At 43.4% G+C, this 25,894-nt stretch overlaps 1 protein-coding gene across 1 annotated transcript in view; it reads right to left on the bottom strand.

Annotated features, from left to right (window-relative positions):
- Nucleotides 1-25,894, bottom strand: part of ARHGEF11 (Rho guanine nucleotide exchange factor 11) — a 149,261-nt gene that overhangs the window by 72,707 nt on the left and 50,660 nt on the right. Inside the window, exons 2-5 of the mRNA XM_023742599.1 lie at nt 5,895-5,986; nt 4,920-5,018; nt 1,183-1,232; nt 425-482 (exon numbers count right to left, since the gene is read on the bottom strand). Coding sequence (XP_023598367.1) covers nt 425-482; nt 1,183-1,232; nt 4,920-5,018; nt 5,895-5,986 — 299 coding nt within the window. The remainder of the gene's footprint in view (nt 1-424; nt 483-1,182; nt 1,233-4,919; nt 5,019-5,894; nt 5,987-25,894) is intronic.

The following is a 25,894-nucleotide window of genomic DNA, read 5'->3' as shown; positions in this document are numbered from 1 at the left end:
TTCCTGCTGCTATTTGATTCCCTACATAGACTCAATTGTTGGGCCTTCCAGCCTTGCAAACAAAGAACATTTTTACTTTTTCTCCAAAATCGGGAATAAGTGGGGAAGAATGTTTGTGAATATGAGAGGGGAGCAAACTGCATTTGAGTGAGACCTGGTCTCAGTAGGATACGGTCTAAATAGCAGTGGCAAGATGGGCATGGGTAAAGACGTCAGATGAGAGATGTACAGTGTCTCCACTTGAAACAGTAATAGGCAACTAGGGCAGCCTAAGTAGATTACTTCATGTCAAGATTAAAGATGTGACCTCGGCTGCTTCACACAGCTACAAAGGAAGCTTCCCGGTCAACAGGCCTCCTCTTTCCTCCCTCCCTTCCTCTCGGCCCATCTGCTCCCCGACTTTCTTTAGTTGTCTTCAACTCACATTTGATAAGCTTCACCACCTCCAGGTGTGAGCTATTGGTCACCATGGTGCCGTTCACCTGTAGGGGGACAAAGGCTATGAATAGGGGTGGTGGAAACCTAGGGGATCCTTCTACAAGTTCAAAACTGTTCACATCTGCTATGTGTTCTGTCTCCCCAGCTAGGTTGTAAGTTCCCAGGGGGTAAAAACTGTGTTTTCATTTGTTCATTCATTCATTTATTTTTGGCATAGACTTTTCCAACCAATAGCCTTATACACATTTGTATGTCAACTGACACACACTGTTTCCTCCTCACAAGAGGACCAAGGATTCTCCTCATCTAGGATTTAACATTTCTAGCACTCTGCAGAAGAAAGCACTAAACAAACAGGGAAGATGATGGTGTCTTAGAACTGGCAAGAACCTCAGGTCTGCATTGTACGGAGAATACAATATCAACCTGAGAACCGAAGGTTTCATTAGTCACATCCCCTTCCTCTCAATCCTATTTTTGTCATTTGTGAAACGGGGATAATAAAACCTGTTCTAAGAAGCTTGGTTACTTTGGAATCAAGAAGAGCCTAGAACATGGAACCCAACTATCTTAACGCCTCCTCTCTCTCATACTACAGTACTATGCTCACCCTCATGGTACCAGTCCCTAACTCAGTGGCTGATGGGCAGCTGGAAGTTGCGGGATGGGCCAAGGCCAGATGTGACCCTGCATGTCCTGCCTCCTTGCCCAGGGGTGGGGAGTGGGGACAGGAGGTTCACTCACTTTGATGATCCGGTCACCCTCTTTCACACCGGCTTTCATGGCTGCACCTCCTGTAAGGAGAAGGCCTGGTCAGCAGAGCCCAATAACCTCTCCCAGACAGGTCACTGAATCTACCTCACAGCCCGTCAGGTGACCTCCCCTCCAAAATTTCCACTCACCTCTCTGTTACGTTAAATCCATTGCCACTGTGTCGATTCCTACTCACAGCAACTCTACAGGACAGAGTAGAACTGTCCCATAAAGTTTCCAAGGCTGTAATCTTTATGGAAGCATACAGCCACATATTTCTGCCGCTAGTTTAGCAGCCAAGCGCTTAACCCCTGTGCCACCAGGGCTCCTTTGCGTTATGTTAGGTACCCCAAATATCACGTGTACATCCTATTCTGCTCCAGTAACACAACTGCTTTAAAGCTAGAGGGGACTATATAAGGTCACATCTCTTGCTCAGCTGACAGACTTCCTATAACCAGGCCAAGATGGGAGACAGGCAGACAGGCAGGGCCAGGATCCAAGAATATGCATGTAGATGTGCATGCTTTATTTAAATGTATCTGAATATCTTCCAAAGTCAAATTAGTTTTTCTTATTATCTAGTGGGAAGAATGAGTTTACTGCATTAAATATAATTATTAAAATAATAATGATTTTTAAGAGGAATATGAAGAAAATGATTAAAACAAGGTTTCAACCAGTGATTAAGTCCTGAAAACATAAATACATGTTGGGAGTTCACATCATTAGAGATTATAATGGTAACTGTTTTGATTTCTGTTAAAAATTTTTAAACTATATACATTTTCTCCCTTTAGATTAAGAGCTTTAGATTGTGAGGAGCTCAGACGAACGTGCTCACAACTTTTTTAGGTTATCACTCAGCTGGAGGCTGTGGGTGGTTTTCAACACTACATACTTTTAAATGACTTAAAGTCCTAGCTTGATTTATACCCAGGAAGCGTAAGAAACACTAAAGCTGAAAACAAGTTAACGAGAAGCACAAAAATTCTAATTTTTGTAAATTTGCCCCAAGATGATCATCAAATCTGAGAGTTGCATTCATCTGATCAAAACAAAACTCCCACAAAGCACGTCTAGATGTTTCTCGTCTAAAAAGAGAAAACAGATTCTAAATTGGCTTTTCAATATTGGGACTCATCTAAAGTGTGTTAATTATAGAAGAGTACTTGCAAATAGCTTGAAAATCTCTCTTACATTGTCATCTAGAAACTGAAGGTGAACATCATATAAACCAGTCGCTTTCTTAAAACGCAAGCATTCCAAATGTCAGGTCGTCAAACTGGTTTCTGATCTGTTTTTAGGTTAAATTTTAATTTACATTTAGTTCCAAAACTATACAGAATATTATTAATGTAAAACTTGTTTTAAAAAAAACAAAAACAAAAAACCTATGCTTTTTCTAAAAAAATTAAAGTTATATAGTACTCACCACTTGGCAAATGGTAATAAGTAAAAACAGTCCATGTATAGATTGTTACAAATTAAATTTTGAAAAAAATTTATACCATAGTATTTAATATGCAGAACTAAATATTTAAAAAAATTTTTTAAATATTCTCCATCATTATACCACACGAAAATGACAAAAAGATTTTAAAAAATGCCTTAGGGTGTTCTGAGATCATCTCATAGTGAAAGGGGTTTGTGAGTCCAAAAGCTTAAGTTAAAGGAACCAGCTTGATGGGCGCCCAGAGAAGATAAAGAGAAGGAGCTGGATACCATTGTCATCTCTGAGCTCCTGAAAAGTAGAAAGACTGATGGCTCTTCTTTCTGTTTCCAATGAAGATAGACGTGGTTATAGATAGAAGTTTAGAAAGCGAAAACCTTCCATGACATCTCTCTAAGGAAGGGGTGCTCCTGAACTACCCATTAGCAGAGGGAAGAAAGAGTCATCTTGCCTGAATGTATGAGACACACGAGGTGACTTCTAATAACTTAGTGATCTAAAAAAAAATTCAACTCTTCAGAGTAAATGAACTACAGCAGACATCCTCAAACGTCAGTGAGCAAAGTATCATGGGGGGAATTTGATAAAAAGCATATTCCTTGGCCCCCTTGCCAGAAATTGATCCAGGACTTCTGGGGCTGGGCCCAGGAATAAGGATTTCAAACAATCACCCCAGTGCCCAGGTGATTCTGATGGAGGTAGAACACAGACCGCACTGTGAGAAACAGTGAACTAGAGAAATCTCCTATCTGGAAAACACAGTAACAACTGCTTTGTTACTCTTGCAACTCCAATGCCAGCTGAGATGAATCCTCTTCCTTTCTCCCACACATACTTTCCAAAACTCCCATTTTAATGCAAACCATCCTTCTGCTCTCTTCCTTTCTGGGTCTGACTCTACTCAAGCCTAAAATGAGCAAAAAAAAGGGAAAGACAAGTGAACCCACACTTCACTGGAGGGGATCCCATCCTTTCTGTCAGACAGACTGCAGGGGCAAACACAGATTCTCGGTGGTACCAGTAGCCCTAGTCCAGGGACCTTGAGAGAATAAGGGAAGCAAAGACTAAAAGTATCTCTTCAGAGCTCAACCCCTGGATATGAAAAACAATCTTCCCACTGATAAACGGTTAACTCCCACACAGAAGAAGCCATAATTATTTAGAAGTTTTTATGGTCCATATACCTCATTCTGGTCATAAATTTGAAATTCTCTTTTCACCTGTCCCATAAACGTATCCCAAATTTTCCTCCTAAACTGTCTAAATTATATTTTCTCTTCACTAAGTGTGAAGGGCTAACCTGCTCTCTGTTCCCCTTTCTTGTGTTCTACAAGCCAAGCCTATGATGCTCCAACGTCACCAGGCCCAGTCTAATTCGCTACACTGAGGTTCGCTCCTCTCAGGGACACTTGCTTCACATCCTAGACACCCCCCCCCCACATGCCCCCCAACTCCTTCCTGTCTTCTTCAGCCTGGGCCACTTAACAACAATGGTTCTACCACCCAGCTTGAACTTCTCAAAGCTCTTCTACATATAGTCTCTGACTTGACTGATTTGCGTACAACGCCGTCCCACTTTTCATTTCCTTCCTGCCAGATTCCTATCCTGCCAATCTGTTTTTTCTTTCCATCTTTCAAACGACTCCTGAAATACTATTTCTTCTAAGAAGGCTTCCCAAAATGATCAGAAGAGAAATGACTGTGCCCTGAACCACGAACTACCCAAACAGAAATTTCCAGACACCATTCCCTCCCTCCTACTGTCTACCATACATTTATCTTTTGCTACTTTATTATTTAAAGTTAATTGTATCTGCAACTGTGTCCTATAACCATCTGGAACAGTGTGCCTGTCTCAAACTCTAAACCTCCGCAGAATAGTGACTATCTGTGCACTTAGCAAGGTAACAGGAAGGTGAGTATGCAGAAAGGTGCCTTTGATTCCTCCACGGCATCTTCTGGCCTGGTAGGGGCTCCCCTGGGGAGCAATCAGGCATTGCCTGATAATCTGAGCACTATTCTGCTGTTCTTGCATTTGCCAACAGGTGAAACAAGCATCAAGTGTGAGCCTGGGAACTCTGCCTAGTGGCTTAGCATTGTGTAGACTTCCACAGAGGCCCCTGGGAAACCAGTTCTAGAGGAATTTACTCATGCCCACCAGGGCTCCCCAGGCCTCCAGAGACGCCCGTGCAAGTTCCCCAAGTCATGCAGCCGTCAAATACATGGCTGCTTTGTAAAAACGGTCCACCCCAGGCAGGAGGGGCACAGCACTCACCAGGCCGCACCGACTGCACCAGAACAATGCGATCCCCGCTGACCGTGAAGCCAAAGCCATGTTGGTCCTTTTGGATGATGACGCAACGCTGAACAAGGCCTGGGGGTGAGAAACGGGAGGGCGGGTTAGGTAGGCACCGTCACCAGGGGTTAGTGCGTAAAAGCCAAGATCACCCGGGAAGGCCCAGTGTGTTTCTGCCTCCAGAAAGCTGTTCCAAACGAACCAAACTCCCCAGATTTATCCTGCCCAAACATACTACCATAATGACTTCCCTCCCTCAGTGATTCACAAACACCTTTAACCTATTTTGTATCCCATGCGAGAAGTATCCTTCTCTGAGGCCCTGAAATGACTCTCTTGGACAAGTCTGTCTTTTTTGGTTTGTCTGGGTGAAGCCAGGCAACGGAGGGGTGGGGTCAAGTCCAGGCTACTCTCCTGAGAACTCATATTAGAGATAAGCAGCCCCTGGGATTGAAGCTCAAGTAAGATGGGACATTTTATGTCAAATTATACCCAGTGACTGCAGCAGGTAACCTTTTTTGCAGATCTAGATAGCTCACTTGGTGACACAGGGTTGGCCCTTTGCCAGATCCAAGAAGGCTAAATGACATCTTTTCCACGTATACACACGTACACAGAACTTCAAAAAAGAAACAGTCTGACTATTGAGTGCCTCCATCGCCGTGGGAGGGTACCAGACCCTGTACATGTGTGATGGTGTGTGAGACTGGTCCTGTAATGGCGAAAGACAGCTTTTAGAGTTCAGACAGAACCAGTTTCAGGTTTAAGCCCTCTGTGCCTCAGCTTCCTCATATATAAAATAAGGATAATAAAACCTAGTTTCTACAGCTGATATAAGGAGTAAGTGGGGCAATTTATATGAAGCATGTAACACAATGCTTTACACAGTATGTGGTCAACATAAAGGCTAAGCTGTTTCACACTCTGTGTCTAAAGCTCCAAGAAGAAGGTTACCTGTGGTCTCAGAGGCGTCAGAGGGTTGGCGGTGGTGGGAAGGGGACTTGCGCTCAGATGCTGAATCTCCCAGAGAAGACAGGCTAGCTAACCTAGAGAAGGAGTAAGAAAAGCACATCGATGAGCTGGGTGTGGAGGGAACAGCCTTGTAGTAGAAGGACGCCCTGTCAAAAGGGGCCCTAAGCCTTGGGTAGAGAGAGACCAACCCTCCCACACCGTAACCCACTCGACCTGGTGGGAAATTAGCCATGTCTACACCAGTGGTAACACCACCACCTGGAATCCTGGGCTGGCAGGACAAGCATGATCTCTTTATTACCCAGCAAGCCATGAAGGGAAATAGCCCTTCCTGGAGTCAGGAGACAAAAAGACAACAGCAAGAAGGGGTGTGAACACCTATACACGCTTGCTGGGTCTTACCGGGCTGCAATGGGGCGATGAAACAGAACGGAGCAGCAGGGAAAATGAATGCAAAAAAAAAAGACATGAAAAAACAAACAAATAAACAGCTAGTTAGATTGAGGTGATCACTTGCAGAGGAACGGGAGACTGGAGGGCAAGGACGCAGTGGGTCAGAAACGTACAGAGGCCTGCGTTAACAGAGCAGAGGACGGCAGTGGCTGTAGCAGAGACAATCGCCCCCACTGTATTTCATCTCTTTGTCCCTCAAAGCTCCACCTCTCCAAAAACGTGGTCTCCAGGAGGGTAAGTGGGCATTTGGTACTAACCTGTGGGGTATCTGGCAAATTTACGCTTTTCAAGAAAGGAGAGGCCCCAAGCCTCTGAAAATTCCATTTATCTTTTGGGTACCACGGAAGGGTCGGAATCTGGTTTGCGTGGTGGTAGTATTCCGAGCCTGCATTCAGTCTCATCCCACAGCCAGCCTCAGGCACCCTGCTCAGATACTACTAAAAGACCCTAAAACCTCAGCGTGCCACAGACTACTGATCCAGATTTGCCCGATCTCCTCTTTCACTAGGATTCCAACAGGAATAGAAGAAGCTCAAATCACCGCTGGGCCCCTCCTTTTTGGAAACGCGTACAAGTTGACAGTTACCTAATCAGTAGTTGCTGCCCCTCAGAAAGGGGTCTCCTATTCATGGTATCAAATGACTGTGTAGAGGTTATTCATGCTGTTGTTAGGTGCCATCAAGTCGGTTCTGACGCATAGCGACCCTGTAGGACAGAGCTGAACTGGCCCCATAGGGTTTCCAAGGAGCGCCTGGTGGATTTGAACTGCCGAACTTTTGGTTAGCAGTGGAGCTCTTAACCACTATGTCACCAGGGCTCCAGTTATTCATGCAAGCACCATTTGTAAAGGCAAAATATTGGAAACAATCTAAATGTCCACAGTGGATGGCTGGTTAAATAAATTATGGTACAGGAGCCTCCCTTATCTGCAGTTTCGGTTTCCGCAGTTTTGGTTACCCGTAATCAACCATGGTCTGAAAATGTTAAATGAGAAGCGTGATAAAATCTCACACCCTCCCACTCCATTCCACCTGGAGCCACATTCAGATAACTTTTATTACAGTATATTGTTATAATTGCTCTATTTTAGTATTATTGTTGTTAATCTCTTACTGTGTCGAATTTATAAATTAAATTTTATCATAGGTATGTATACACAGGTCAAAACATAGTATATATAGGGTTCGGTACTATTTCACCATTTTGGAACATATCCCCCCCAGATAAGGGGAGATTACTGCATATCAATGTAAGGACACAGTATTCAGCCATATAAAAGAATGAGGAAGCTCTTCATATACTGATAAGGAATGATCTCCACGATACATGGTTAAGTGAAAAAAATATACAGAATTAGGTGGAGAGTAAAAAAAGTGAGTAAAAGACAGGAGGAAGGAATATATATATTTGTTTGTTTATATAAAGCATCTAAAATATCTCTGGAAAGGTACAAAAGAAACATATAACACGGGTTGTCTCCAAGGTGGGAAACTGGGGAAACTGGCAACATGAATAGGTTGGAGATTTTTCATTATATTCGCTTTTGTACTTTTTAAATTTGGAACCATGTGAAGGTGCGATCTATTTAAAGAAACAAATTAAGAACTTCACATTTAAAAGGGGGGGTCTACTTTGCCCCTCACCCTGGCACCCCTCTTACCTGGACAGGTGAGACTGCTTTTTATTGGCTGATCTTTGGATCATAGAGAGAAGGACATCAAGGAAGAAGACAGCGTGGGACCCAGGAGAGAGGGATGCAGTAGAGGAGGAAGAAAGAGAAAGAAAAACAGAACAAGACATAAACTGAACAAGACACTGGAGACGGCTGGTTCAAAAGAAAAACTCTAATAAAGCTAAGAAGGGCCCAGGGGTGGGCACTGGCCACAATGCAGCAGCGATCGTGCTAAAATGCGAATTTGGCCACCTCATTTCACCGCTTAAAATCTTTCAGAGCCTACCCACTGTACTCAGGAGAAAGGCCATCCCTCTTCAGACTAAGCCATTAGCCACAGCATCTTAAAGCAAGTACTGCCGGATGCCCAATTAAGTGCCCCTCTGATGTCTTCTTCCCCAGCTCCCAGTACCTGTCCTTACTGCAGCATGAATATCATAACTGCTTGTCTGTAAGGGTATACAGATAAGGTTGTCAGCTCCGTGAAAACTGGGACTGTCTCGTTGATCAGTGTCCCCAGTGATCAACACAGTTGCTGCTCAGTCCTATTCTGGGTCCCTGCTCTTTCTCTCTCCCTTCACTTGCTATGGTTTCTGGCTTCTGCCTCTGCCTATACTGTTTCTTCCTCCGAGATGTTCCTCCTCCTCCCTTTCCCACTGCTGTACCTACAAGCCAGAGAAGAAGGTAAACTTCCAGAAGCTGCAACTTTTGGCTTTCTTCAAATTATCCTATTCCATCATTCCCTGCCCACCCCCACCTCCCATCCAGGGTGAAGATTCAGCTTGCTTATCATTTAATAAGGGCCTATTACGTTCCAGAATCTAGACCTGTGCTGTCCAATATGACAGCCACTAGCCACATGTAGCTATTTACATTTACGTTTTCAATTCAATTAAAAATTCCGTTTCTCGGTCACGCTAGCCAGCCTTCAAGTGTTTAAGAGTCATATGTAGTGGCTATGGCGTTGGCCAGTGAAGAATAGAGCATTTCTGTCACTTCAGAGAGTTCTGCTGGACAGCGCTACTCTAGACACTCTGCCAAGCACTGAGGACACACAAATGAATAAGACAGTCACTTGCAGAGTGGGTGGGGTGAGCACACAGAACTTTAATACAACACGGAGTGGTGGTAGCCCCCCAGTCAAGAGAGGGATTCTCAGAATGGACCTTTAAAGGTCTTTTATTCCAACTGGTTCATCTGCTGTCTGTAGTTAGATACACAACACCCCACCACAGGCTCACCCGGGCTGGTTCTGAACTCGTCCTCACCCCCTCAGGAGAAAACCTATTTTACCTCAGGACAGTTCGGGCCTCCTTGTCTAGCTGTGCTCGACCAGCCAGGGTAAGAACTTGGCTCCCTACGCCCATATTAAAACCCAGAAGATGCATTTTAAATCCAGTAACTTTTCACATTTGACCTGGGGCTGGAGCTGTTCCAGGTCGTCAAAGGCAGATAAGGCCAAAGCCCACCTGCCTGGCTGTTAGGGGAATCGACCAGGATCGCTATGGCACCACCAAAAGCTCCTTTAGAAAAAGTCACAGGCTAGGAGAGGTACGGTGGGGGACAAGGAGGTCGCAACACAAGTATACCTGCAACAGATGCAAAATTTTTTGAGGGCTTAAAGGAGGAAAACTAACACTGATTGGAAGAGGGAGGAATGCCTAGAGCATACAGGCTGCTGGTCAACTGGGTGTCAAGTCTGAGCAGAGATTTGGAAGAACCTTGGAAGGTTAAAATATGAGAAAAGGGAGGTGGGAAAGTAGAGAGGAAGTGTGTGTGAGGGAGGTAGTCTGGCATGACGTGGCAGCTGGCAGAAAAAAAAAGATTTAATGGTGGGCTCTCCCTTTTCCTGATGACATGCCAATCAAAATTTGACAGCAGAGCTCAGATTCCACCCAGCTTAACTCTGGGGTTTATAGAAGAGGTAGAGGAGAGTGGAGAAAGACATTAAGCCCCCTCCCCAAATTCCTGCTCTCTAAATAGCACCACTGAGACCTATTTTCTAAGCCAACTTCTCAGTTATGGAGACCTGTAGTCCCCCTGAAGAAGCTTCTCCAGGGTTGCTCCTTCCTTTACATTGTCACTGACATCCATCACTTCAAACCATGGATCCACTGCTTCAAGCCTGGATTCCTGCAAAAACCACTTGTTTCTGTTCTCCAGTCTACCACAACAGACTAATTTTCCCCAAACACTGATAAATCCAATTCAAATCTAACACTATGCGGTTTTTCCTCATCTTTCCCCATCCAACACTGTATATTCTTTTTCTCACAGGGAAAACCTCATTCCCAAACAATATCAATATATTTACTCATTTGCTCCATTCTATAACACATACAAGATAGTTTCTAGAGTTGCTACACCAGTATCAGCAGCAACAATAAACCTATGAAGTTCAAAGTTTCCTTGCAGTTTTTTTTTTTTGTCCTTAGACTATATCCCACTAAAGGTATACAGTGAGAGTACTGTGTTCAAAAGTTATTTTGGGCTAATTCTTTTTTATGCTATCAATTTGAAATGCATTTTCTTTTTATATTTATTTTCAATTTTAGGGTTAGCTTATTTATTTAATTTTAATTTTTAAATATCTTAAATATTTACACAGTCCAAAATTCAAAATAAAATTTTAACAGTATATTCAGAAGTGTCACTCCTATCCCTTCACCCACTTCGCCAATCCCACAGGTAACCACTTTCATTAGCTTCTGATTTCTTTTCTGTGTTTCTTCGCGTAGAACTAAGTAAATACACAGAAATGTTATTTCCCTTTCTTGCTTACACAACAGGTAGTGTCTTGCATCTTTTTCACCTTGCTTTTTTCACTTAAATTCTCCTCAAAATCACTCCATATCAGTTCAGAGGTATCTTCCTCATCTCTTTTCTTTACAACGCAGCCCACACTCTGACACAAACGTTCTTCCCTCCTACATAGCTATCATCTTCCGTAAGTTCTGCCTCTGCTAGAGGTAAGTGTCTAGAGGGCAAGGGTAAGGGTGTGTACTTCCCTGTGTGCTCTGGTGCAGAACGGGGCCTCTGTAAACACATGTGAAAACACTCTCCTAGAAGGTGGGTGATAAAGCAAAGAAACGGTTGGTGACTTTCCAGGCAGCAAAGCTGCAAACTGAACAAGCAGCTCACATATCCATTTTGTTGGCCTATGGTGTGTCTGGGTATATTTTTAAAAAATTAGCTGCTAAAATTTGAAACTTAGGCAATTTCACATAATAAAACACATAATGGTGATGGTTGCACTACACGATGAACACAATTAACGTGACTGAATCAATGTGTACGTGAAAGAATGTTGAAATGGCAAACGTTTTGTTACATATATAACACACACACAAAATGCAGATTTCTAGTTTCTCTTGAAAAGGCAGAAATCCTGGCACCACTGGGCTGACAGTCTCACGTGGGGACAACTGGCTGAAGCTGGGTCGTCTCAGCTCCCTCCTGGTGGGGCATAAACTCATCCATTTGCCTAATCTCCAGAGTCCCCGGGTGGTGCAAACATCAGAAAACTCAGCCACTGAAAACCCTATGGAGCACAGTTCTACTCAGATACACATGGGGTTGCCAGTGAGTCGGAGCTGATTAGCCTTCAACTGTTTTTTGTTCTGCCTGATCCCTACCACTGCCAACAGTTTACACTTCCTTCTGCTTCATTCGGACCCCTAAAGGGCATATGCATGTGAACTCAGGGTGGGCATACAGGAGTGGCAACGGAAGTTCGAAGAAACAGGGATAAGCAAACAACAATCTTGTGTCCTTTCCACCTATCAATGGGAAGTTCCTAGTTTTTTCATCCTTACCCCACCCTACCACAAATGTGTAAATGAGGAAAAGGCCTAGTATATCTATGTTCCGTGGTAATAATTATAAAGTTCGTACTACCTACCAGGCACTGTGCTACACATCTAACACACAGTATCTCATTTAACCACCACCCAGTTGCTACAGAGTTGGAATCAACTCAGTGGCAGGGGGTTTGGTTTTTTCATCTGTCAATTTGTCATACTGTGGTGGCTTGTGTGTTGCTAGGATGCTGGAAGCTACACCACTGGTATTCAAACACCATCAGGGTCACCCATGGTGGAGAGGTGTCAGCAGAGCTTCCAGACTAAGACACATTAGAAAGAAAGGCCTGGTGATCACCTTCTGAAAATACGTCAATGAAAACCCTATGGATCACAGGATATTGTCTGAGACTTCGACTTACTTACTTTGGACAAATCATCAGGAGGGACTGATTGCTGGAGAGGGATCTGGTAAAGAGGAGGGCCAGGGAAGGCAGGAGAAACCTTCAATGAGATGAACTGACATGACAGTCGCAACATGGACTCCAACATACCAACTATTATGAAGATGGTACAGGACTGGGCAACATTTTGGTCTGTTATACATGGGGTTGCCATGAGTTGCAGCCAACTTAACAGCAACTAACAACATCTCTTTAATCACCACAAAAGCCTGGTGAAGTTTTTCAGATGACTGAACAGTAAGGTTAAGTAAGTGGAGTTTAAGGTCAGTCTGACTTCAAGGTCTGTGCTCCTAAACACAAAGGAATATGGGCCATATCTAGATCTACCTGGTCTCTACTGGACCCTCTCTCCTCTTTTCTCTTATACATACACATGTGCACAGACACACAAAATATATAAACACACATACATAATAGTATAAATATATGCACATCATACACATATAATATACACACACGACATATATAACACTCACACATACAAATACAAAGCTAAAAAATAGGCTGACCTAGGTCTTCTCAAGCCTGGGGCGAAGAAACACTCCTGAGCCCCTCCCAAGCCAGGAGTGGTAAACCAGGAAAGAGCCACCCTGCAGGGACCTTAGCTCCAGATAAAGTTCACACTCACTGAGCCTTACCCTTGTCTGACTGGTCTGGTTCCCCTTATCTCCTAGGGTGGAGGTTCAAGTAGGCTCCTGGCACCCTAACTTTCCAAGGATTCTGCCTCGGGGTAGACTTTTTCTCTGAGGTCTGAGGCTGGCAAACACAGCCTCCTAGGCTTGCATACCCCTATAGTAAAAGCTGTGAGGAAAGGGGTGTATTTGCAGACAATCCCTGCTGACAGAATAACCACACCCACTGCTGTTGACTCTGACTCACAGTGACCCTACAGGGAAGAGCAGAACTGCCCCCAAGGGGTTTCCCATCTTTACAGAAGTAGACTGCCATTCTTTCTCCTGCGGAGCAGCTGGTGGGTTTGAAGCGCTAACGTTTCAGTTAGCAGCCAAGCACTTTAACCACTGCGCCCACCAGGGTTCCTGCTGGAAGAATATGATATAAATATTTCCTAAGAGCTTACTGAACCAAAGACATTAAAAAATAATAATAAAAGGATACAGAACAAACAAAAGCAGCTGTTTTAATCGGAACCCGAGAGCAAAGTTCTAACACTTTAGATGGCGTTGTGGAAAAGGGTCAGGTTTAGAAATCAGAGATTCAGGTCCTAATCCCAGCTCTGCCTCTTAATTCAACTGCGGGTAACCACCCACTAGATGTCTACAAATGTCAGTTCTCTCATCTGTAAAACTAGGGTACGGACAAACAGAGTGGAACAGTCTCCAGCAAAAGAGCCGGAAAAGCTTCACACCTCAATTGGATCACTTACTAGCTGGTGAGCTGCATGTCAATCACCTGAGGCCCCACCGTCAGAGATCCCATCAGAACACCTATGGTGTTTTTTTATTTTAAGCAGCAGCCCAAGTGATTCCTATTCACAGGACCACAACTTGGAGAAACTCTTAAAACAAGTCGTTTTACTTCTGAGTCTATCACCAGCTTTCTGTAAAATGAACACATACTGCTATCGTCTGTTGCCTGTCCTCTCTAGCAGGCCTTAAACTCCTTGAGAACAAGGACTGCATCTTACTTATCCTTGTATCACTAGCCTAGTTCCAGCACAGTGCCTGGGCGCCCACTCCAAAAATGTTTGCTGAAGGAATAATATACAGGCAGTCCCCGGGTTCAAACGAGATCCATTCCTAAGTGTCTTTAAGTCGAATTTGTAGGTAAGTCAGTACAGATGCATACGGTTCTTATTTAGCCTTACTTTAGCGCAAGAAAGAGCCCTGCTGGCACAGTGGTTAAAGCGCTCAGCTGCTAACCAAAAGGTTTCGGCAGTTCGAACCCACCAGCTGCTCTGTGCAAGAAAGATGTGGCAGTCTGCTTCCGTAAAGATTTACTGCCTTGGAAACCCTATGGGGCAGTTCTACCCTGTTCTATAGGGTCGCTATGAGTCAGAATCGACTCGATGGGTGGTGGAACTGGCAGTTGGGTTAGTAAAAGAAAAGGCTCAAAGCCTTTTCAATGATTTGAAAGCTGCACGTGCAGCAAGTGAAAGCGACTGTGATGAAGAATTTATTGCGAATTCAATCGTTTCAAAGTCAGGACAACTTTACACAACATTAAAGGGCAAGTATGGATGTTCTAACCCCGGGAAGGGGGCCTATTTTTATTGTAACAAGCAGCTCAAGTGATTCCTATTCAAAGGACCACAACTTTGAGAAACTATTTAAGAGCTCATGTGAGGATCAAGGAGGTAATATTTGTTAAGTGCTTAGTGCTTTGAAAATGTAACCAAAAAACCACTGCTGTGGAGTGACTCACAGCGACCCTATAGGACAGAGCAGAACTGCCCCATAGGGTTCCCAAGGAGCAGCTGGTGGATTCGAACTGCCAACCTTTTGCTTACCCATCATAGCTCTTAACCACTGTGTCACCAGGGCTCCTTTAAGGTGTAAAGTCCTATGCAAATGGCTCTACTGTCTTTTTCTGAAGTCTTTTCCACTGGGTGACCTATGCTCGACATATGTCAGAAGTGAGGGGAACAGCACAAGAATAAGTGAATGAATAACTGGAAAAAAGGGCAAGCGTCCTGGAGTCTTCCGATTCTAGGTGGGGTGGGCCAGGAAAGCTCTCCTTTCTACTTCAGTGAAGGCCTCTTAGGGAATACAAGAATTTAGAACTTATCTGACAATCAGAGCAGACAACCTGGCAGACAGCTGTGTGTGTGGAGGGGGGTGGTAGGGAACCGGTATGTGGAGAGGGTCGGCTAGCTTGGCTCAACATTTAATACTCAGCATACAGGCCAGGTGGTATTTTTTTTTTTTGCTTATTGTTGTTGTTGTAAACATATATATAGCACAACATTTACCAATTCAACACTCTTCTCGTGTACAATTCGGTAACATCAATTCCATCAATCACGTTGTGTAACCATCATGTGGTCTGGTTTTAAAAGCACAGGGTTTGGGAATCAAACTACGGGCTCAAGAGCAGGCTCAGCCCTTTACTGGCTACATAGTCAAGTTGCCCGACCCTTCCAAGCCTCAGTATCTCAATAAAAAAATGTGGATGATATCACCTTTCTCAAAGGGTAACTGGGGGACCAAATCACCTTCACTGATAACCTCAAAGCTGAAATAATCAAACGGAAATCAACCTCCCCAGCTCAAGCCCAGTCTGCTCCTGATCAAATGTTTCATCCTCAGGAACCAGTGCTGTGCAGTTGCTCATGCCAGAAACCTGAGAGTTATCTTTGACACCCCCTCTCCTCATTCCTTAAATCTAATCAATCGCGAAGTCCTGTTGGTGTTACCTCCTAATATTTCTGGAATCCACTACTCTCTCCCTCTGTCTGCCGCCATGCTGGGCTGGTGGAAAATATCATCATCTCTCACCTAGAATGCGTCTACTCCAGCCCCCACCCATTCTCTGCAGTCGGAGAGATCTTTTAAAAAGATAAATTAGAGCTTATAATACCCTTTAGTTGTTTCTCAATGTCCTTGTATACAGTCCAAAATCATGGTCTAAAAAAAAAAAAACCATTGCGATCACATCAATTCTGACTTATAGCGACTCTACAGGACAGAGCAGAACTACCCCATAGAGTTTCCAAGGAGTGCCTGGTGGATTCGAACTGCCGACCTTTTGGTTAGCAGCCGTAGCTCTTAACCACTGCACCACCAGGGTTTCCAACATGGCCTAGCAGGTCCCTAAAGAGCTGTAACTTCTGTTTACTCTCAAGTCTCATCTCTTGGCACTCTCCCCCTTGCTCACGCTATTTCAACCCCAGGGGCATTCTCTCTCCCTTTCTGCCCCCTTGGCCTGGCCAGCTAATACTCATTCTTCAAGGTTCAGCTTAAACTCCTCTTCCTCAGTAAAGCCTTCTCTGATACCAACTAAGTTAGATCTCCCCGAAATCTCCTTTGTAGTGCCTAACTCAAGATCATTATTTGGGTGCTTTTTGACTGTTTTAAGGTCCGCTTTCCCCCCATTTCATGATAAGCTTCAAGTTTTTCATTCTCTAAAGCACACAGCAGCTCTAGAACACAGCACATAGGAGATATTCAATAAATATGTACTGACTGATGAAATTAGATAATATATGCAAGAAAACTTTGTAGACACCAAACTATCCTAATAAGCATACACTTATAGCAGTTAAAAGAAATGGTTTTGAGTGACCTCCACTAAGTTTATACATGAGGATTAAACTGATTATTTCATAGTTTAAACAAAGACTAAATAAAGTAGGAAGGCGTTAACCTCTCCATGGACCTAAGGCAGGAAGTAACATCAGTCTGGCTCTAGGAACTGTTTAAGTTTCTAAATTCTTTGCCAGTCTCCCATATTTCTAGAATTCAATTCTGTACAAAAAACAGTGAAGCAACCACTAAACAGAAACAAAAACAAAAAAAAAAAGCACGTTAAAGCATATGTATTGAAGTGTGTTGATACAGATGCAAAAATTCTCAACAAAATCCTAGCCAACAGAATTCAACGGCATATGGAAAAAAACAAAAACAAAACAATACATCATGACCAAGCGGGATTCATACTAGGCATGTAAGGATGGTTCAGCATTAGAAAATCAGTCAATGTAATACACCATATAAATAAAACAAAGGAAAAGAATCATATGATTACCTCAATCAATGCAGAAAAGGCATTTGATAAAGTCCAACATCCATTCCTGATAAAAATTCTCAGCAAAATAGGAATAGAAGGGAAATTCCTCAACATAATGAAGCACATTTATACAAAACAACAGCAGAAATTATCCTCAATGGAGAGAGGCTGAAAACATTCCTCTGAGAACAGAAACCAGACAAGGATGCCCTTTATCACCACTCTTATTCAACATTGTATTGGAAGTCCTAGCTAGAGCAATAAGACAAGAAAAAGAAATAAAGAGCATTCAAATTGGTAAGCAAGAAGTAAAACTATCCCTACTTGCAGATGATATGATCCTATACATAAAAAATCCCAAAGATACCACAAGAAAACTACTAGAACTAATAGAAGGATTTAGCTAAGTGGCAGGATACAGGATCAACATGCAAAAATCAGACGGATTCCTCCACATCAACGAAGATAACTTTAAAAAGGAAATCAGGAAAACAATATCATTTACAATAGCCCCCGTCTTAGTCATCTAGTGCTGCTATAACAGAAATACCACAAGTGGATGGCTTTAACAAAGAGAAATTTATTTCTTCACAATCAAGTAGGCTACAAGTCCAAATTCAGAGCATCAGCTCCAGGGGAAGGCTTTCTCTCTAATGAATGTTCCCCAGGACTAGGAGCTTCTCCGCGCAGGGACCCCGAGTCCAAAGGACGCGCTCTGCTCCTGGCACTGCTTTCTTGATGGTATGAGGTCCCCAACTCTCTCCTTGCTTCCCTTTCCTTTTATCTCTTGAGAGATAAAAGGTGGTGCAGGCCACACCCCAGGGAAACTCCCTTTACACTGGATCAGGGAAGTGACCTGGTAAGGGGAGTGTTACAATCCCATCCTAATCCTCTTTAACATAAAATTACAATCACAAAATGGAGGCCAACCATACAATTCGGGGAATCATGGCCCAGCCAAACTGATACACACATTTTTTTGGGGGGACATACTTCAAACCATGACACCCCCCCAAAAAGAAAAAAATGCTTAGGAATAAATCTAACCAGGGACATAAAAGACTTATTCAAAGAAAACTACAGAACATTACTAAAAGAAACCAAAAAAGACCTACATAAATGGAAAAACATACCATGCACTTGGATAGGGAGACTTAACATTGTGGAAATGTCAACACCACCCAAAGCAATATGTACATATAAGGCAATCCCGATACAAATCCCAACAGCATTCTTGAATGAGATGGGAAAACTTACCGTGGGAAAGAGGCCCCAAACAAGCAAAGCATTATTAAAGAAGAAGAAGCAGGAGGCTCGCATTTCCTGATCTCACAACCTACTATACAGCCATGGTAGTCAAAACAGCCTGGTATTGGTACAATGACAGAAATTGTACAGTATTGGTACAATGACAGAAACATAGACCAATGGAACAGAATGAGAACCCAGAAGTAAATGCATCCTCTTATGGACAGCTGATCTTCGACAAAGGGCCAAAGTCCATTAAATGGGGAAGTGACAGTCTGTTTAACAAATGGTACTGGCAAAACTGGATATCTATCTGTAGAAAAATGAAACAACGCCCATACCTCACCCCATACACAAAAACAAACTCAAAATGGATCAAAGATCTAAACATAAAACCTAAAACTATAAAGATCATGGAAGAAAAAATGAGAGACAATGCTAGAAGACCTTATACATGGCAGAAATAGCATACCAAACATAATTAAAAATGCACAAACAGACGAAGATAAACTAGATAAATGGGACCGCCTAAAAATTAAGTACCAATGCTCAACAAAAGACTTCTCCAAAGTGTAAAAAGAGAACCTACAGACTGGGAAAAAAATTTTGGCTACAATATATCCAATAAGGGTCTAATCGCTAAAATTTATAGAAAACTTCAACACCTCAACAACAAAAAGACAAATAATCCAATTTAAAAAATGGGCAAAAGATATGAATAGACACCATCAAAGAAGACACTCAGGTGGCAAACAAATACATGATGAAATGCTCGCAATCATTAGCCATCACAGAGATGCAATCAAAGATACAAGGAGATATCATCTCACCCCGATAATAATGGCACTAATCAAAAAAACAGAAAACAACAAATGCTCGTGAGGTTGTGGGGAGATTAGAACTCGAATATGCTGCTGGTAGGAATGTAAAATGGTACAAACGTTATGGAAAACAGTGTGGCACTTCCTTAAAAAGCTTGAAATGGAAAGACCATGTGATCCAGCAATCACACTCCTAGATACATACCCCAGGGAAACAAGACCCAGAACACAAACAGACATAGGCACTGCCATGTTCCTTGCAGCACTATTCACAATAGCAAAAGGATAGAAACAACCTAAGTGCCCGTCAACGGACGAATGGATAGACAAACTGTGGTACATACACATCATGGAACACTACCCAACGATAAAGAACAACGATGAATCCATGAAACATCTTACAACATGGATGAACTTGGAGGACATTATGCTGTGTGAAATAAGTCAATCACAAAAAGACAAATATTGTATAAGACTACTACTAACAAGAAAAGGGTTACACATACACAAATATTATTTGATGGTTATCAGGGATAGCAGGGGGAGGGAGGGAAAATCACCAACTAGAAAGAAGACGTGTTAATATTGGTGAAGGGAAAGACATTACACAACAGGGGGGAAATCAGCACAACAGGACCAAGACAAAGGAAGACACTGAGGGGAACACAAGAATAAAGGGCAATCACGGTAATTACCGTTAACAGACCAAAAAAACCCAAACCCACTGCTGAAATTCCAACTCACAGTGACCCTTTGGACAGAGTAGAACTGCCCTCTAGGGTCTCCAAGGAGCGGCTGGTGGATCTGACCTTTTGGTTAGCAGCCGAGCTCTTAACCATTGTGTCACCAAGGCCCCATAACACAGACAACCCTACAACAGTAGTATTAACAAAGAATAACCTACAAATGGATATATACGTAGAGAGGTATGCTAAAGAGGAGCCGGAGGGTGCAAGGGAGCAGATATAGATTTGGTTGTGGCTATTACTACATACATTTTAGCAGACGCTGCATGTATATTAACACAGACAATAGAACACATAAGGGGCACAGTCATGGAAACTTTCTAGACATAACCAAACACTTCGTGGGGTGAAGTTACTAGGCTTGAAGTCTAAAGACCATAGACTCAGGGGACATCAATGTTAATTGGCATAACATAGTTCATAAAGACAATGTTCTACATCCTACATTAGTGAGTAGCATTTGGAGTTTTAAAAGCTTGTGAGCGGCTATCTAAGATACAGCTATTGGTCTCATCCCTTCCAGAGCAAAGGAAAGTGAAGAAAATCAAAGACACAAGGGAGCAATTAGTCTAAAGGACTAATGGACCACATGAACCACAGCCTGCATGACCCCAAGACCAGAACTAAATGGGACCCAGCTATCACTATCAACCGCTCTGACCAGGATCACAATAGAGGGTCCTGGGCAGAGTAGGAGAAAAATGTAGAACAAAAATCAAACCCATAAAAAAGACCACACTTACTGGTCTGATAGAGATGGGAGGAACTCCCAAGACTATGGTCCTAAGACAACTTTCTAACACAGAACTGAAGCAGACCACCTTTCGGCCAAACAATAGACAGGCCTACAAAATAAACAACAACATCCAAGAGGAACGAGCTCCTTAGAACAGTTACTCATATGACGGCAAAAGGGCAACATCTGGCCAAAAGCAAAGACGAGAAGGCAGGAAGGGGTAAGAAAACCAGATGAAAGTTAATGGGGAAACGGGCAGAAATGGGGAGAGTGGTGACACATTGAGGGGGCTGCGATCAATGTCTTGGAACATTCTGTGTACAAATCGTTGAATGGGAATCTATCTTGCTATGTAAACCTTCACCTGAAGCACAATAAAATATTAAAAAAAAGTGTTGATAATTACAAAGTAGATTCTGAGAGGGGATGGCCAAAGAAGGAATCAGAGAGCAGGGAGATTTTAACCAGGGTCTTGGAGGAAGGCTAGAATTCCTATGCGGGGCTATGCTGTAGGACTTTCTAGGAGGAGGAAATAGCATACTTAGAGGCACAGAAGGAGGTCCAGGACACAGCAACATAGGGGAGAAAAGAGGGACACATCAGACAAGAGGCAGTATAACAACAGATAAGGCTGATAAAGGAGTCCCTGGGTGGTGCAAACAGTTAAGCGCTCGACTACCAGCCAAAAGGTTGGTGTTTTTAACCCACCCAGAGATACCTGGGAAGACAGGCCTGGTGTTCTGCTTCCAAAAGGTCACAGCCTTGAAAACCCTATGCAGTAGTTCTAGTTTTACTCTGTACACATGGGGCCACCACAAGTCAGAATGACTCCACAGCAACTAACAACAACAGGGTTGATAAAACTTGGGTTCCTGGCCTGGTTCTGCCACTAACCGGTTGGCTGATCTTAGGGAACTTTCTTAAACTCTCTCCAGCCTCAGCTTCTCTACCTAAAAAAATGTCGGTAATTCACCTGGTCTGCCCTACCTATCTCACAGAGCTGCTGTGAGAATTAAATGAGGTAATACATGTCAAAAGGCTTTGCCAAAACGAAAGCAGCCTATCAATGTCAGGAAGCAAAATAACAGCAGGAAAAGGTGAGGGGCAAGTTATAAACCAAAAAAAAAACAAACCTGTTGCCGTCGAGTCAATTCCGACTCAGAGTGACCCTACAGGACAGAGTAGAACTGCCCCATAGGGTTTCCAAGGAACGGCTGGTGGATTCCAACTGCTGATCTTTTGGTTAGCAGCCAAGCTCGTAACTACTGTGCCACCAGGGCTCCAGGGGTAGGTTATGGAGGGCCTTAAATACTATTTAAGGATTGTGGATTCTATTCTTTACAGATGGGGAGCTGTTGAAGGCTTTCTAGGAGTAACAGGATCAGATTTAGCCTTTAAAAAGGTTAAGTCTGACTGCAGTGACTAGAGTAGACTGGAGCCCAGGTGAGGCCGGAATAAAATAGAGGGGCAGGTGAGAGAGAGACCGCTGACACAGGCTGCTAGGGGCTGACATCGGGAGGACCCTCTAGCCCCGTGCTATCCAATACAAGAGCCACAAGCTGCGTGGGGCAGTACTGAGCACTTGAAATGTGGCTAGTTCGCACTGAGATGCACTGTAAGTATAAAATACACACCAGATTTCAAATAGTACCAAAAAAGAGAAGTACGGTATCTCAATAACGCTTTATACTGATTACATGTCAAAATAATACTATTTTGAATATACTGGGTTAAATGAAAACTATCATCACAATTAGTTTCACCTGTTTCTTTTTACTATTTTTTAATGTGGCTACCAGAAAATTTCAAATTACACGTGTGGTTCACATTACATTTCTACTGGACAGCGGCTGGTCTGGCCCTTTGGCCACAACTGTACCCTGTTCTCCCATGGGGGAGCCTCCCAGCCCTTCAGACCAGTCAAAGGAAACTAGGAGCCTGCGCAGAGTCGCCCCTCCAATAATTTTAGCACCTGGTATGTATTTCTACCCAAGCACTTCCCACATGGTTGCTGGCCTGGAGTGTGGGGCTGAGGCATGCTGAATTCATCTCTGTATCCCCAGTGAAGAAGAACTGAGCCCTGCTCTGAGGGACAGCCACCTTCAGCTCTTAGCAGAGACTAATTCTACATTGCTCTAGCTATACACCCCACTCGGAACCCAATGTCCCACCAGTCTCTCAGGAGCTGTCAGCACTTACCTAATTTGTGACTGCGGTGTGTGTAATGGATCACTTTTGTGTGACCTTTCTAGCCACGGTCTTGTAACTCCCACCCGAGTGACTGGGTGGGACTGTGCGGTAGTGTAATTGTAGCCCACCAAAGGGACTGGTCAGTTTTGCTATCCCGCTGGGTTTGAAATGAGCCACCCCAGAGGCTCGAAAGAGGAGCGCCCACCACCATCAAGGAAGGAGAGACCAGCAAGAGAGACTAGTAGGAGCAAGGAAGTTGAGGGCCTTTGGGCAGAGACTGAGGGCCAAGGAGAGGCGTGCCTGCAAGCACGGCTGGGAAGAGGCTGTCCTGATGGAAGAACTGTATCCTGAGTGTTCCTGAGCCTAAATTGTAACCTGTTACTTCCCTAATAAGCCCTATAATCTTGAGCATGGTCTGCATTTTGCGTAGCCATTGCAACGAATTATCAAACCCAGCAGAGAAGTAGAGAGTGTCGTGGGAGGGATGGTTGGTGTTAGAATTGCTAAAGATGACAGAGAAAGGAGGCATGTCTGACCCCCGCCTCATAGGAATCAGCCTTGGGCTGTTGATCTTGATTCTCCTTCCTCCTTATGAAGTTAGAGGAGCTCAGACACTGCCACCACGCCTCTGTGACAGTGACATATTCCTTAGAAAAGGCTCAGTGCCTGGGCTATGCCAAGGAACTCAACTGATGTTGAGAAGCAGTGCAATGAAGTGTGGAGTTAAGACAGAACGGGCCTGCATCCTGGCTCTGCCTCGGACCATCTTGTGGGATTTGGGGGACATTACTTACTTTACATGAACCTCAGTTTTCTCATCTACAAAACTGGAAGACTAGCTACTTATCTTGTACGGCTCTTGTAAGGATTGGTGTGATGTAAGTGAAGTATCTAGCACAATGCCTGGCACACAGCAGTGCTTTAAAAATAGTTGCTCTTATTGTAAACTCCAAGTCAAACATGAGTAAGCGACTGCCTTCAATGAAAAGAAGAGTGTCTTAGGACAGCAAGAAGGACCAGGAGACCTGGGTATTGATGATAATTCTGCCATTCACTAGTTGTGTAACTCCAGGCAACCTAATCACAACATGCTTCAGAAAGCTCCACCTGGTGCCAGGGGGGAGGGAAGCAAAGCCTGTCGGAGGGAAATCATTGATGCTGCCACGGCAGCAGGCCACAGTGGCAAGAGGACAGGACTGAATGTCTAGACATCTGGGTTCTAGACCAACTCTGCCCTCCTCTTTTTGTGTACCCTTATAAATGGGAAGAAAATTGTATGTAATAAGCATCTAATATGTTAAGGCATTCATTTAATCTTCACAACAACCTGGTGAGGCAGACATTGTTATTTTCCTTTACAGACGAGGAAAATGAGATTCAGAAAAGTTAAATAAGCAGCCCAAGGTCACAGAGCTATTAAGTGGTAGAGCGACGACAGGAACTCAAGCTGGCCTGACACCAAAGTCCAGTGTACCCCTCTCTGTGCCATGGCTTCATCATCTCTACGAGGGGACTGAGCCAGGTTATCTCAGGTCCTTTCTTGGTCTAACATTCCATGATTCTTTGTCCCTCACATTTTTTCTTCAGCATATCAGATCTTTGCACCCAGAATGGACTCAGATAGAACTGACTCATGGCCTGGAAAGGACAGAACCCCTGTAAAATAAACCGGGGTCAGGCATGGCCAAACGCATTCAACTGGGAAAAATCATAGACACCATCACCAACAATGATCTAGAAGCAATTCAGAGCCTGCATTGGTGATGTCCACAAAGGATAAGAATATTTTTATTGAGTTTTCTGGTTTTAACAAAGGGTAAAGGAGATAAGGATGAGCAAAACCTAAATATCACAAGGTAAAGAGTGAGCACCTGTCACAGGGCCAAGGACAGGAGGGTCCAAATGAAAGGGCCTTGATCTGTTCAATGAGGTTTCTTCCTTGCTGACATCATGCCCACTGTCAGACCTTGGACAAGCCATAACACCTCTAAGTCTCAGTTTTCATGTTCATAAAATGGGAAGACCAAGCCCTGTACTTCTCACAAAGCACTGTGATAACTAAATTATTTGTAAACACAAAAATCACTCTACAGGTACATCTTGTTTTACCTAAAGTCTTCTGGAAAAGTCAATGTGTCCTGAAGTCAATTCTCCTATAAAGGGTTATTAATACTTGAAAGACAAACAAGGTGCACTTGCTTTATATCTTGTATAAATAGAAGAAATTATGAGTCAATTTTTGATCACTGGTGCAAATAAAGGACAAACCATAAAACAGGTAACCCAGAATAATGGCCATTCCACCAAGTCTGCATTTTGCTTTTAAAAAATGTGTTGTATGGAGCAGAAGGTTGACTTTTCCAATTTACTTTGTTAAGATGGACTTTAAATTAGTCCCCCTTCCCTGAGTTCACACCAAAATTGACAGGCAAGTACTGGGTAGTAGAGGAAAGTTGGTCTTTGATTTTAAAACCATTGAGGTTAAACCATAAAATGAGTAACTCATGAAGATAATCTGGGTTGACAGTAAAACGTCTGCCCGTCTTTGCAGTCCCTTTCCTACCCCAAGGAGGCTGTAGGCTTTTCTTCAGCTTAGGTAACTGCAGGTAGACACGTATCAGTCACAGCAGCCGCAGCTACCAACTATAATGGTGGAAGGAGGAGGAAGGGAACCCAGAGCTTCATAGGCTGAATGTCCTTACCCTCCACATTCTTATCTAGTGACTTCAGGAAACCCTGTCGGAAGTAGAGAGAACAAAGAAGGGCAGTGGGGGTGGAAGAAAGGGGTGATATTTCTCAGGTCTACAATATACTCCCTACAATTCCTCCCTCAGCCTTCTAAAAACTGCCCAGGAACTCCCCTCCTTCAGTAAGCCTTCCTCATTTAACTCTCTAAGGACGATCACTTCTATTTTCTGCATCCTTCTAGCCTGTAAGCATTTGACTTATGCTATAATCACAGGTTGTATCCTTTCACTATACTTAATCTGTACGTTGAGCAAATAATCAGAAGCTGGACTATATGAAGAACAGGGCATCAGGATTAGAGGAAGACTCATTAACAACCTGCGATATGCAGATGACACAACCTTGCTTGCTGAAAGTGAAGAGGACTTGAAGCACTTACTGATGAAGATCAAAGACTACAGCCTTCAGTATGGATTAC

Source organism: Trichechus manatus, unplaced genomic scaffold (assembly GCF_000243295.1).
Source record: "Trichechus manatus latirostris isolate Lorelei unplaced genomic scaffold, TriManLat1.0 scaffold00213, whole genome shotgun sequence".
NCBI classification, from domain to species: Eukaryota; Metazoa; Chordata; class Mammalia; order Sirenia; family Trichechidae; genus Trichechus; species Trichechus manatus.
This window is presented reverse-complemented; position numbering and strand designations above follow the sequence as displayed.